The sequence below is a fragment of the Carcharodon carcharias genome, chromosome 11, assembly GCF_017639515.1.
Source record: "Carcharodon carcharias isolate sCarCar2 chromosome 11, sCarCar2.pri, whole genome shotgun sequence".
NCBI lineage: Eukaryota > Metazoa > Chordata > Chondrichthyes > Lamniformes > Lamnidae > Carcharodon > Carcharodon carcharias.
Window position 1 is genome coordinate 46,604,872 of NC_054477.1, and position 14,719 is coordinate 46,619,590.

Sequence of the window (14,719 nt, forward strand, 5' to 3'; positions counted from 1 at the left end):
TAGAACAGCATCCAGTTCTAGTCACCACACTAGGAAGGATGTGAGAGTCCTTGAGGGTGCAGAGGAGATTCACCACAATGCTTCCAAGGATGGGGGAAACCCCAGATTCTGTTCTCCTTGGAGCAAAGGCGATTGTGAGGAGATTTAATAGAAGTGTACAAGATTATGATAGGTTTAGATAAGGTAGGCCAGGAAAAACTGTTCCCATTAGCTGATGGTTCAAGGTGCAAAGGGACACAGATTTACGGAAACGCCTAGGAGATGCAGGGGAATGTGAGGAAGAACTTTTTTACGGAATGAATGGGCAATAAATGCTGCCCACGATGGTGATGGAAGTGCAGATGACCCATGATTTCAAAAGGAAATTGAATGGCCATTTGAAAGAAATAAACTTGCAAGGCTGCAGGGATAGAACAAGGGAATGGGACTGAATGGATTACTCATTGGTGAGCCAGCACAGACTCGGTGGACTGACTTCCTTCTGAGCTGTAAATGACTCTATGGTTGGATTTTAGGGGGCACCCAGTCCCCCACCACCCGTGCCCCCAACTAAAAAGTCAGTCGAGAGCCCGCCCACCAAAAAGCCAGCAGCCCCGCAGCCATTTAACTCTGGGAGCGGTGTTAATTAGCTAAGGGCAAGACCTCTGCCCCCATGAGGGGAGGAAGTCCCACCTTAGACAGCTGCCGGCCAATCGAATTAGCCAGCAGCTCTGTAGTCCCAGCAGCGCCAAGTTTAAGCAGTGGCCACTGCCGGGACTACAGCCAGTTCTTCCTGAAGAAGAGGTGGTATTGGAGGTTGGTCTGCAGGTAAGTCCAGGGTATAGGTGGGACCTGGCTGTCAGGCCCTAGTGAGGGGGTTGAGGGAGGTGGGGGGGCAGGTGTGAGAGGCTAGGTGGGGGACAGTTAAAATGGGGGTACAATCTTGGCGAGGTGCCTCAGATGGCCACAGGGACCCCCAAAAAAGCACCCCTCCAACCTTGTCCAACACCAGATCACCTAGTAAAACCTGCTGGGTTTCCCATGTGGCATGGGCATCCCCCACTGTGATAAAGTAGCTGCCTGATGCATCCCCAGCCCTTCCTAAAATGGGAGACAGGGTGGGGGCAAGTGGAGCACCCTATCTTCAAACACATTGACCAGGGCCCGTAAAATCCAGCCCTATGATTCTATGAATGTATTATTTTTCCAGTGCTTTGACTGGATTTTCTTGAATACTGATGATAACATGGTATATCATTAGAATTTTATGAAAATTGGATTAGCATGGAAACCCACTGAATAGTTAATAACTGGCTAAAACTTAGCAATATTTGAACTATTAGCCATCACCAGTTTCTGAATGGCATGTATAGAAAATTAAGTCATAAACTCCAGGGCATTAGCTCCAACCTCACAGTTATGATGACTCACTTCTCTACTGGGGCATGGGGGAAGCACTTTACAGCAATGAAATCTTCCAGCACTAGAAGAAATTGGAAAAAGTCTCTCTTCGTCTTTGTCTTGACTATAGAACACTACTGACAGTGAAGTTTCAGTCTTAAACACCTAGTGCCGTACAGAGATGACTTCCTCTAGGCTGTTGGGAATGAAATCAACTAATGTTTGCATTCTATTGTACATCAGTATGTGAAATAACATGTGGGAAGTAAATTTACTAAGAAATATTCACTACTGCGTATATTTACTGAACAAATCTCCAACTAATACACCTCCTGGTCACTTCAATTTAACTTATTGAATATTTGGTGCTCAAAGCAGATTCTGGGAGACTATAATTCCTTTCGGGTCATTTTGAGGTCTGAAATATTTAAGAACACAAATTGCATTTAGACAATTTTAGGTATTTTATATTGACTATGTTAATACTCACTGCCAGCCACGGTGGATTTAGGTGTGGGAAGCAGACTCCAGCAATTTGTTGCTGTACTGCTCGGAGGCTGTAGTCCAATCTTACCAGCTCTTTTGGAAACATCATTAACTGAGGCTCCTGCCTTTAAACTGATCTTCTCATCACTTCCACTGTTGGAGCCTGCAAAAATTCCACTATTACTATAATTACATTATAATTTCATAACAACTTAACATGAGCCTTATCATTCAATCAAAATGATATAGTTGGCTAAAGATAAATTAATAAATAAGTGAAATATTAGCAAATATAAGAGGTTCCCTACTTTGAATTTTGATAAACTAAATTCAAGTATTATGGTTCATAAATTTGAAACCAAAAACAATCTCCCTTTTATCATTGTGTGCTAACATTCCCAGTTACATTTGCTTGTAAGCTATTGGGAAGGTCTGACGATTTTTCTGCATATATTTTATGCCCAGCTGTGCAACATTCATTGGTGCACATTCTTCAATACAGTCTCTAAAGTATTTGGCTTGCAAGAGTTCTTTTATAACTAAGATGAAGTGTATTGATCCAGTAGCTCCACTTCCTATGTGTATAAATCTTTAATATAGTATTGGGCTTAATTTTAGCTTCAAAAAGTAAACCGAATAAATGTAGCCACTTCTTGAAACAGATCAATGATATAAAAAGTGTATTAAACCATTCCTTGTGCAGTGCATCGTTCCACAATAAGGCACATACTGTATATTTCTGGACCCATGAAACTGCCTTACTTGGATCAAGAAGTGCCAAGCTGCACCTCCCATTCTGAAATTGTGGTACCTGTCAATTAGAATGACACTCCTATTATAACATAGGATCCAAAGTTCCAGGGCCCTTGCTCCACCGGCAGACATGTGGCAGAGGGGGACTCTTGACATGGTGCTGGACAGGGTGTTGATGTTAACTCAAATCCCAAGGATGGGCAGGGAATCTAACAAAGAGCCTTCTGTTTGAGCATATGTGAAGCCTCAGGGTTGCCCCCAGTGGAACATATGCCTGTTCTCAGCAGAATTGGCTTCTACAGGATCCAAGGAGGGTGTAACAGAAAGTCCAGAAAGGTCTCCAGAATGCTGACTGCGCAATAGGAGGGGGTAGGTGGTCAAATCCCAATTTTGAAGAAACCTCACTGTGGTGGAAACCAGGCAGATCCAAAAGCCACCCCAAATTGCTGCACATTCCTGAATTGCCTGAGTTGTGCCCTCTCTAATCCCAAAAAAGTCAGTCCCTATAATGTTTAAATGTGTCTCGAGTACTGCATTACAATTCATGTTTACAAAAGTTATTGCTTTGGTTCAGTGGGTAAAGGCAATAGGTAGAGTTTCTCCACCATAACTCCAGCAGACCAGGAGCCACACTGCCAGCTCCCTGTTGTTCCACAATAACTTCTAGAATTATCTGCCAATATATCTTTCCAATTATAAGCACGTGTATTATAACAGCATGTAAATGACAGAAAGAAATCATCAGTTACTCTCACCCTAGCAACACGAGTCTCTAGGAACATTTGTTTCATCTTTGCTTTCAGATAGCTAGAGCAATGTGAGGTTTCAACAATTAAAATATCATCTGAGCTTGTGCCATTTCAGGTGATTGACTGTATAAACAAATGCCCTTTTGAAAAAAAACTTCTTGGCCAGCAGATACTGGCTGTACAAGGTTGGGGTGGATCTCTATGGCTTACTGCAACCATTTACCTCCCAAACCTGCAGCATCATCTCTGACAGAAACAAGAATCCTACTGGAAGCCTGCCAAAATAATTGCAAGTGACCCTGACCCTGAAAGAAAATCAGCTGGGATCAAGGCAGGTAACACTTGCCTCAACTAAGATGTGCTGGGATTTGGCCAGTTTGTAGTGAACTGTATCAGAAGATTTCAGGTATAGTGTGCCAGCTTAATAACCCTCAGTAGTTAGGATGGCAGCACTGGTTGCAATTACCTCAGTGTCTTGGGCTTTTAAGGGGAAAATCACCCAGGGTTTCTGTTTCTGATAGATATCTAAAGACTCTGCTGGCATGTGTATGGACATCAGGTAGGGACACATTTAAGCTTAGCATGATGAGATAGCTAGCAAATATTTGCTTTCTGGACCTGACCTGTGTGCTAAGAATAGACCCTTGGCTGAGGTTCTATTGGGAGGATGGATGCTGGTGGTGGAATCAAACCCAAGCATGAATGAGATCTTCAGCAAAGTGAGGGTGACAGCTAGGGAAATGAAAAGAAGTTTACTAAAGTTGATGTCACAGAAAATGCTGATTTAAACTGCATTTTGCTGATGAGCTTCTTGAGACCTATGTTAAAACTGTCCTCCTGTTAACAATGTGATTACTCATTCATTAGTTTTTATATATACGTACTAAGTGGAATACCATCTGCCAGTTGCCAGACTTCATAAGGTGTTTTTCTGACCTTTTGGAACAGCAGCTCCTTTATAATGATTACAACAGCACTTAACAAGGTCTCAGCAGGTGTTCTGGATGTATGCACACATGGCTCATTTCTTCAGATGCATTGTGCTGGATTTTTCATGATCCTCTGCATCTCTCATCTCACTTCACTTATTGTAATGGCATAGTGGGCACTTTGGAAAGGTTGCAATTTTGGGTTTTGCAAATAAATGAACCAAAAGGCCAGAGGGTTGGCCTCTGGGGACCTCTTTATTTGTTGCAGGTGTACTGTTCATCGAAGCACACAGGGCTACGGGCCAAGTGCTAGAGAATGGGATTTGAATAGATAGGTGCTTGATGGCCGGCATGGACACGATGGGCCGGAAGGCCTGTTTCTGTGCTGTATAACTCTAAGACTCATGGAATAGACTGGATTCTAACAGGAGGCAAGCATGAAAAAGAATCTAGAAATACTGTACACAAATTATAGAAAAGATTGACACCTTTAAGACAGAGATGGAATAAAGGGGACAAGAAACAGTATGGGAAACAGTGGAAGAGACACAATCAGTAAGGAAAGAGAGAAATTGATTCTGAAAGTTCGCAAGGCCATCGATGTGCAGGCAACAGTTCCATCCAATAATCGAAAGCAGTGCTAACCCTGTAACAAACTGCTGGGTTAGCATAGCTAGCTAAAGTGAACTGGCAAATTAGTTTAAGGGATAGGTCAATAGAGATGCAGTGGCGGACACTTAAAGGGATATTTCAGAATACACAGAATAGATACATTCCATCAAGAAAGAAAAATTCCAAGGGCAGGACTCACCATCCGTGGTTAACTAAAAAAGTTAAAGGTAGTGTCAAACTTAAAGAAAAGGCATATAATTGTGCAAAGGTGGGTGGCAGGTCAGACGATTGGACAGAATATAAAAAACAGCAAAGAATGACCAAAAGATTGAGAAGGGAGCAAGAAAGCTAGCTAGGAATATAAAGGCAGATTGTAAGAGCTTCGATAGATATTTAAAAAAGGAGTTAACAAAGTGAGCATTGGTCCTATAGAAAGTGAGTCTGGGGAATTAATAATGGAAAATAAGGAGATGGCAGATAAACTAAACAGGTATTTTGCATCGGTCTTCACTATGGAGGATACAAGTAACATCCTAGAAATATCTGTAAAGCAGGAAATGGAAGGGAGGGAGGAATTCGGGAAAATTACAAACATGAGGGAAGTGGTATTGAGCAACTTGCTGGAGCTGCAGGTTGACAGGTCCCTGGGTCCTGATGGATTTCATCCTAGGGTCTTAAAGAAGTGGCAAATGAGATAATTGATGCGTTGGTTTTAATTTTCCAAGATTCCCTGAATTAGGGGAACAGCAAATATAACTCCTTTATTCAAAAAGGGAGGGAAACAGAAAGCAGAAAACAACAGGCCAGTTAGCTTAACATCTGTCAGAGGGAAAGTGTTAGAAGCTATTATTAAAGACGTTAAAGCAGGGCACTTGGAAAAATTCAGGATAATCAGGCAGAGTTAACATGGTTTTGTGAAAAGGAAATCATGTTTAACCAATTTATTGGAGTTCTTTGAAGAAGTAACATGCTGTGGATAAAAGGGAACTTGTGGATGTACTGTACTTAGATTTCCTGAAGGCATTTGATAAGGTGCCACATCAAAGGTATTGCAAAAAATAAAAGCTCATGGTGTAGGGATAACATATTGGCATGGATAGAAGATTGGCTAGCTAATCAGAGGGTAGGCATAAATGGGTCTTTTTATGGTTGACAAAATGTAACAAGTGGTGTGCCACAGGGATCACTGGGGCCTCAACTTCATACAACTTATATAAATGACTTGGATGAAGGGACCGAAGGTATGGTTGCTAAATTTGCTGACGACACAAAGATAGGTAGAGTAGTAAAATGTGAAGAGGACATAAGGAAGCTACAAAAGGATATAGATAGGTTAACTGAGTGGGTAAAGACCTGGCAAATGGAATATAATGTGGGAAAATGTGAAATTGTCCATTTTGGCAGGAAAAATAAAAATGAGGCATATTATCTAAATGGTGAGAGATTGCAGAGCTCTGAGATGCAGAGGAATCTGGGTGTCCTAGTGCATGAATCACAAAAGGCTATAATGCAGATACAGCAAATAATTAGGAAAGCTAATAGAATGTTATCACTTATTGTGAGGGGAATTGGATACAAAAGTAGGGAGGTTATGCTTCAGTTATACAGGGCATTGGTGAGACCACATCTGGAGTACTGTGTACAGTATTGATCCCTTATTTAAGGATGGATGTAAATGCATTGGAAGCATTTACTAAACCAATACCTGGATTGGACGGATTGTCTTATGAGGAACGGTTAGGCAAGCTAGGCTTGTATACGCCGGAGTTTAGAAGAGTAACAGGCAACTTGATTGAAACGTATAAGATCCTGAGGGGTCTTGACAGGGTGGAAGTGGAGAAGATGTTTCTTTTTGTGGAGAATCTAGTACTAGGGGCCACTGTTTAAAAATAAGGGGAATAAGGAGAATTTTTTTCTTTCACAGGGTTGTGAGTCTTTAGAACTCTCTTTCTCAAAAGGCGAAAGAGGCAGAGCCTTTGAATATTTTTAAGGCAGATGTAGATAGATTCTTGATTAGCAAGGGGGGTGAAAGGTTTTTGGGGGTAGGTGGGAATGTGGAGTTGAGGTTACAATCAAGTCAGCCATGATCTTATTGAATGGTAGAGCAGGCTTGAACAGCCAAGTGGTCTACTCCTGTTCCTAATTCATATATGTGTATGAATATAAATATAAGTATTTTATTTCCTTGAGAGTCATGGCATCCTTTAAAATTAATAGCTGTATATGGTTCATAAGATGCTGTCCAGTCCAGGTCATGGTAAAAGTGAAGGTAATTCACACACTTGAAGAGTTTAACATTGTAAGGAAGGGGAATTGGATTGGCTATCTGTACTTAAAATTAATAAAGCACCAAGAGTGGATGAGTTCAAACAAGGATACTGAGTTAGAGTGGAAACTGTGGAGGCATCGGCCATCAAGTTCCAAACTTCCCTAGTACCAGAGAACTGGAGAATTGCAAATATTGTACCTTTGTTGAAAAAAAGGTATAAAGATAAACCAGTCAATTTAAATTTGGTGGTGGGAAAGCTTCTAGAAAGAATAATTTGGGACTAAATTAATAGTCACTTGGGCAAAAGCAAGATAATTGAAGAAAACAAACATGGATTTGTCATGGGGAAATTGTGTTTAACTAACTTGCTGGAGCTTTCGAAGAGGTGACAAAGATGGTTGATGTGTTGCACATGGACTTCCAAAAGGCATTTGATAAAGTGCTGCACAACAGATTTGTGAGTAAAGCTATACCTCATGGAAGAAAAGGGACAGTAGCAACATGGATACAAAATTGGATAAATGTAGAGAATAGTGGTTAATGGATGTTTTTCCAACAGGAGTAAGATTTGTAGTGGAGTTCCCCAGGGGCAGAAATTTGAGCCGAGTGGGCGGGCACAGGACCGACCTGCTCACGTGTAAAATGACGTGTGATGGCGTTGGGCAAGCGTCCCAACGTCATCGCGCAATATTTTGGTTGACGGGCATGCGCAGGGGTTGGCAGATGCACGCCAACAATTAACAGGCCTATTAAGGCCATTAAAATTTTAATTAACTGAAATTTTTCACTGCCAGTCCAACCTTACGGGCGGGCAGGCAAAAAGGCCAAGCATCCTTTGGATTTATTAGGAAACCTCATTCGTGGGCAATTAAACATTAAATACAAATTTTTAAAATTCATTCACAACATGTCCCGGCTCATGTGACAGAGTCACATGAGCGGGGACATGGTTTTAACATTGTTAACTTTTTTATTTTTAACATTATAAATCTTCAGCTCCCTGAGGCAGCTTTCATTGTGTGCACCCGTGTGCATGCACGAACGTCCACGCTCGTCCTCCTCTTGCCCCCACCCCAGCAGCGTTGAGCGCTGCAGCATGCCTTTCACACTGGCTGGTCGTTAACTGGCCAGCCAGCGTGAAATCGATGTCAGGGCCCGATTGCGGGCGGCGGTCAGCTTCAAAACCACTCCGGGGCCCACCCACCGCACCCGCCCGACAAGGTAAAAATGCTGGCCCAGGTGACAGTGTGGGGCCCTTGCTCTTCATGATATATAATTAATGACATAGACTTTTGGCATACAGAGCATAATTTCGAGATCTGTGGATGATATGAAACCTGGAAGCATTGTGAACTGTCAGGAGGATAGCGCAGAACTTCAAAAGGACATAGACAAGCTGGTGGAATGGGCAGACAAGTGGCAGATGAAATTCAATTAGAGGTGTGAAGTGATTCATTTTGGTTGGAAGAACACAGGGATACAATATAAAGTAAAGGGTACAGCTCTAAACGGAGTGCAGGAGTAGAGGGACTTTGGTGTATATGTGCTTAAGTCATTGAAGCTGGCAGGACAGGTTGAGGAAGTGGTTAATAAAGCCTACGGTATCCTAGGCTTTATTAGTAAGGGTATAGAGTACAAGAGCAAGGAGGTTATGTTAGGCTGTTATATATACTATTTCACTCTCAACTGGAGTATTGCATCCAGTTTTTTTTTTTATCCTTTCACTAGGCCAGCATTTATTGTCTATCCCTAACTGCCTTTGAGAAGGTGGTGGTGAGCCACTTTCTTGAACCACTGCAGTCCATGTGGTGTAGGTACACCCATAGGGCTGTTAGGGAGGGAGTTCCAGGATTTAGACCCAGTGACAGTGAAGGAACTGCGATATGTTTCCAAGTCAGTTTTGGGCACTGCACTTTGGGAAAGATGTGAGGACATTAGAAAGAGTTCAATGGCAATTCTCAAGGGCAATAAAGGATGGGCAGTAAATGCTGGCCTAGCCAGCGACTCTCACATCCCATGAATGAATAAAAAAGAAAAGATTCACGAGAATGGTTCCAGGGATGAGGAACTTCAGTTAGGTGGATATATTGGAGAAGTTGGAACTGTTTTCCTTGGAGATGAGAATGTTAATAGGTGATTTGGTAGAGGTATTCAAATTCATGAGAGGTCTGGACTGAGTAGATAGGGGAAAACTTCCCGCTGGTGGAAGGATCAAGAAGATACAAGTTTAAGGTAATTGGCAAAAGAAGTAATGGAGACATGAGGATAATTTTTTTCACACATTGAGTGGTCAAGGTCTGGAATGTGCTACCTGATAGTGTGGTGAAGGCAGGTTCAATCTAAGTATTCAAGAGGGAATTGATTATTATCTGAAAAGGAAGAATGGGCAGGGTTATGGGAAGAAGGTAGAGGAATGGCAGGGTGAATTGCTCATTCATAAAGAGTAAGGTCATTTATAGTTAATTTTGAGTTCCATTTACTAAAGGAGAACTTGGACTTATTTTGTGCTCTGTTATTCAGGTTGGAGCTTACAGTCACACAGAAAAGAGTGCACTTATTTGATGTTAGCTTACTTAATCGGATTATTTAGACTCGCATGATCTTGTAGAGCCAAAATGATCAAACAGAAAGATTATTCTGTTCTAGAATGGGTACTGGTTTGAGAAGTTTTACATTCATTAGAAGGCCAGGGACGAGAAGTAATGACTGTGGTGACAAAGTTAGACTGTGATAAACAGATGAGAACACTTTATTGATAAGTTGAGTACTGATTTCCCTTGCAACTATCAATGAGGATTCCTGAGGATCCTCAGGCTCTTCTGCCTCCAAAGCAACAAAAACTACCTTTCCATATCTGGACCTTTTTGGACAGAAAAATTATGGACAGCACAGGAAGCTATAACTATGTCGAATACACGCTCTAACAGTGTCCCTCCTGATACCCAGTAAGATGCCTAGAGCTCTCTCACTGATCACCCTGGTAGAAACATGTGCCTCGTTGAAGCAGCCATAAACTACTTGTTCATGACTAGAATTCTTGAGGTCAGGGAGGACAGAATTCCTGAGGATGAATGCATCATGGTAAATTCCATTAAATCTGGCAATGAAATGAACTATTCTTCGTATCTGGCCACACATAATCTGGACATTCAGCAAGCAGTACATTTTACAATTAAGGAAGTCGAGCAGGTTAATAGTAGGAACTTGCAATGGTATCTGAGTGCCATTTATTGCATTCTCCACTTTAGGGACCCATGGCAATCTGATAAATGTATACAGGTTGTTGCCTTACTGTCATACCAAATTGGACTAATTCTTCAGCTTGCCTAAAAGGTTGTCAGTTACCTGACGAATATCTGGAATACATGAATAGATTTAAATTCAGGTACTACAATGTATAGGATTTCTTTTTCTTTTTTACGAGCATTCTTTCTGTTTTGCAGAGAGCAATTAAGTGTGTTGATTTACATCAAAGAGACATTAGCAGGAGTGGAATTAAACAAACACCAATTCCTATTCTTGTTTATAAATATAAAAGATTATACTTTGGTAAACATCACATTCTTTTGATATTCTACAATACTGATAAAATATGCAAATAGGAATCAAATAGCCTTGGACTGACTTCCTAAAAATCTTTTTCTACAGAATGAAGTTGTAGCTCTGCTACGCCTAGGTTCTAGCGGAATCAGTGTTGTGGAACGCAGTGTAATTACTTACTCGGCAGCTATGGTACAATGTGCAGCTTCAGCTGTCTAATTGAAAGACATTATTGATTGCAAATCTAAATTTAAAAACTGTACATCGAAATAGGGTTCAGGCCACTCTTGTGCACACTGTATGCTTCGATGATCCCACTGATTTAAAGACCTTAAGAAAACAAAACAGGTTTTTTTTTGTCATGCCAACAGCAGCACCTTAATTTTTTGCTTATAACTCAATTCAATGTGAAATTACCTAAGTGTACAGATTTTCTAAATAGCTAAACTCAAATGTTATTCCACTGGATCCAATAACTAGAGTCACATCACTTACATTAGGTCACCAGCCTCTATTTATTTGCAGACAAATGTCAAATCAAATGTACACCAACGCAACCAATAACTTTTATTCTTTTGAATAACATACATAATGTATTTAAATAATTAAATGTATTTGTCAATGTTAGAATCTACCTCAAGTATGTTCCTTTACATTCATTAGTCATCTCCTAAACATTTTTTCCAACTAAAATAATATAAATGTTACTATTTTTGATGCAAAATAAAGTTTTGGTAGAACAGGATGACTTGATCCCACATTACATTGAGCAGGCCAGATTCTACTGATCAATGTAACTTTCTTACAGATATCTATTTTAGCCACTTTAATCAAGTTCTGGGGGTGGGTGGCGGGGGTTGCGGGGAATGGCGTGGCGGTGGGTGGGGGACATTTTCTCATTATATGCAACTCAATTCCTCTGAACGATTGAAAGCTGTTTGAACCAACTGTGTCGACATTTATATTTCATAGAAGCGGTGGTTGAGTGCTTTACTTGTTCAGCCTTTGCATTTTTAAGAAAGATATTTATAATACAGAGCAGTTTCAGATCAATAATGCATCATGGCTATTAACACTTTAACATAAAATGGCAAAACCTAGTAGCAAATTCACTACGTGCATTTTGAACGTTTTAAAGTTTTTTAATTTTAGAAACTGGTAACATAATTGTTACTCAGAAAAGTCAGAATGATACCAAGATTGTAAAAAAAAAAAAATTCCACTGTCCAGATTAAAAAACTGACTTCAAAAAGAAGAAAAATCTTGTAAGAAAGAACGACACGGAAGGTTTAGTTTATCATTTTATCATAGCAGATAGTTTCATTTCACAGCCCTGCCACTCACATATATCCTGCCCTAATGGATTTTATTTTGCACTTTGTTAAAATTGATGACACAATCCATTTTTAATATTTAACACCTAAAATAGCACCTATACTACATTCACTAAAAGCCTCGCTTTTTCTGAATTCTGAAGATGTTCTGACTTGATACATTGAAACACTTAAACCATTTGGGCTTGGACCTTGTAGTACGACTATTTTTTTTAGCAATCTTTATTACTCCCCTCTTTATTTTTACATGATTTTATTCTTTCCAGTTGGAATGGTAGATTCCCCCCTCCTGAAAATACTCTCAATAATGCTGTGCCTCTCCTCAAAATAGACAGCAGATTGGCCTATGTCCTGAAGATTACCATTGTTTTTCTGTACACTACGACAGGGTGTGTGTCTGCGCCAAATATTTGGCCCTCTAGGGATGGGTATGGAAAGGGGTGGAGTACTCATCGCCTTCCTGCCACCATTTCATTTCGCCAGTGGTAGGGAAGGTAGAGGTAATTAATGACACTTAAAAGGCCAGTTATGGGCCTCTTCCTGCTGCTGCTGGCATTTTACCAGTGGCGGGTGGGCCCTTGGGATGACCACTTTGTGAAACGTAACAGCCTCCTTGTGGGCTCAGGGCCTCCTAATCGAGCACTCTGTGGCTCAGGGAGGAATCCCCCTGCAGCAATAGCTGTACCTGCAGCAACATCCACTGAGGTCACCGACCCCTGTGAGCCCCTCCCTCATCAGAAGCTGTCTGAATGACCTCGATGTTCCCTGACCCCACTCACCTTATTCTGAGGACAGCATCATCACTATGTCTTCTTGACCGGGTGCAGTTCCAGTAGTGGCCACCACTTTTGGTGGCATTGCTGGGATTGAAAAGCTGCCAGCCTTCTGATTGGCCTGCATTTCTTGGGGTGTGAGCCCATCTTTTAAAAGGACTGAAACCCCAACTGCGGCTTGTTAACTGCACGATGAGCCTAAAGTCTTGGAGGAGTTCTCCAAACAGCCCATGTGGGGTTGTCTCTGACTTTCTAGCCCATTGTCAGGGGACAGAATTCCATCTGGCGGGGGGGGCGCCGAGCAGGAGCGGGCTGAGCAGGAACGGGCGCGGACCCATTCGCTGCCTGTGATTGGCCTCCGCTGCCATTTTATGTGTGCGGGCCAATTAAGGTCTGCCCAGCAGATCTCTCGACTCCCGAGGATAGTGGGAGTGTGCGGGTGGGGGCAGTGGGCGTGCACAGACCGCTGGGTCCAACGGCGACCTGGCAGTCTGTTTAAAAGAAGGCCTGGCAGCCTTTTGTAGGCCACAGCAAAGGGGTTCAGGTGAGCAGGCCAGGCTGGAGGGTAGGCCAGCGGGGGGCCAGTGCGCCCCTTGTTTTTCTGATGACTACCTTGACAAAATGTGCCTGGGAGGAGGTGGTGGAGGTGGTGAGCTCCTGCGACATGGTGCGGCGCATCTGGATCCAGTGCCGCAAGTGCTTCAACAATTTGTTGCGCTCTGGCAGGGTGAGTACCATGTTGGCACTAGGCATATAACCCAGCAGGTCGCCTTACCCTCCGCAGCAACCCCCCCACCCCCCGCCCCCACAAGTCTCAGTGTCGTGACTGCATTGAATCATTGAAGGCATTTATCCTTTGCAGGGTGAGTCAAGCAGATAGTGCCCATGCTGAGGTCAGCCTGAGTGGGTCATGAGGAGATGAGTTTTCCCCTGCAGCATGTGGCACACTGAGACCCACATGACTGGTTTGGGGGCAACCTGAAGGAGCTGCACCTTGGTGCAGTGCTTGAAATGCAGGACATGTCAAAGCCAGGGTGATGACATGCTGTGAGGGAAGCTTCAATGTGGCGTGGCAACAAACCATCTGTTGCCCTCTACGCTGCATGTGCTTGTGCTTCCTTGCTATGGAAGTATATACAGTGTGGTGCCTAATGTGATGTAGACAGCATGTGGCCAACGGTAGGGGTGGGGGGGGGGGGCAGTTCTCAGCCATTTTGTGCAGGAGGCCCTAGATTTGGAGAGGTGCCATGCGCCCAGGTCCACTGGTGCCGGTGAGACTGGGGTGCCACATCCAGGTATGTATGCCCAGCGTGAGGTCAGCATTATTCTCCCTTCAGCCATTGCAGTGCTGAATGTTAAGTGATTTAATTTTGCAACATGGCTTGACCATTACTTATGGAAGGATGAGCGCATAATGATCCGGGAGACGGGATGCACTTTGTCTTTGTCTCCATGTTAACTGATCCAATGTCCTTGTTCTTCCTTTCAGCATCAGTGGAGCAGGGCCCGGAGGAGGAGCAGCAGAGGCCCCCTCTCACACCTGAGGGCCCTCAAGTCTCACCAGCGTCACACCATCTCTGCTAGATACTAGCACCTCGGTGGGAATTAGATAATCGGCTAGTGTCCTGGGGCACAGTTGCTGGAGCAGCTAACAGAAAGTGCCCATCGCGCAAGCAGTCGGAGGACTGCAAGGGACCAGGTACATGCTCAGCGGGTGCCTGATGATGTGCCTCTGGAGTCGTCGACGACACAGCAGGTGCAGGAAATGCGGCCAGGTGTGTGGGAGAATCTGGGGGAGATACATGAGGCTGTGCTTGGCATGGAGTCTACACGGACGCTCGCTGAAGCAATGAGTCACATATCCAAGCGCCAAGCATCATCCATGGAAAGTGGC

The 14,719-nt window shown here is 42.9% G+C and overlaps 1 protein-coding gene across 1 annotated transcript in view; it reads right to left on the reverse strand.

Moving 5' to 3' along the window:
- LOC121284085 (microtubule-associated tumor suppressor candidate 2-like) overlaps positions 1–14,719 on the reverse strand; it is a 397,712-nt gene that overhangs the window by 152,384 nt on the left and 230,609 nt on the right. The window contains exon 7 of the mRNA XM_041199139.1: positions 1,871–2,029. Within this exon, the coding sequence (XP_041055073.1) occupies positions 1,871–2,029 (159 nt within the window). The remainder of the gene's footprint in view (positions 1–1,870; positions 2,030–14,719) is intronic.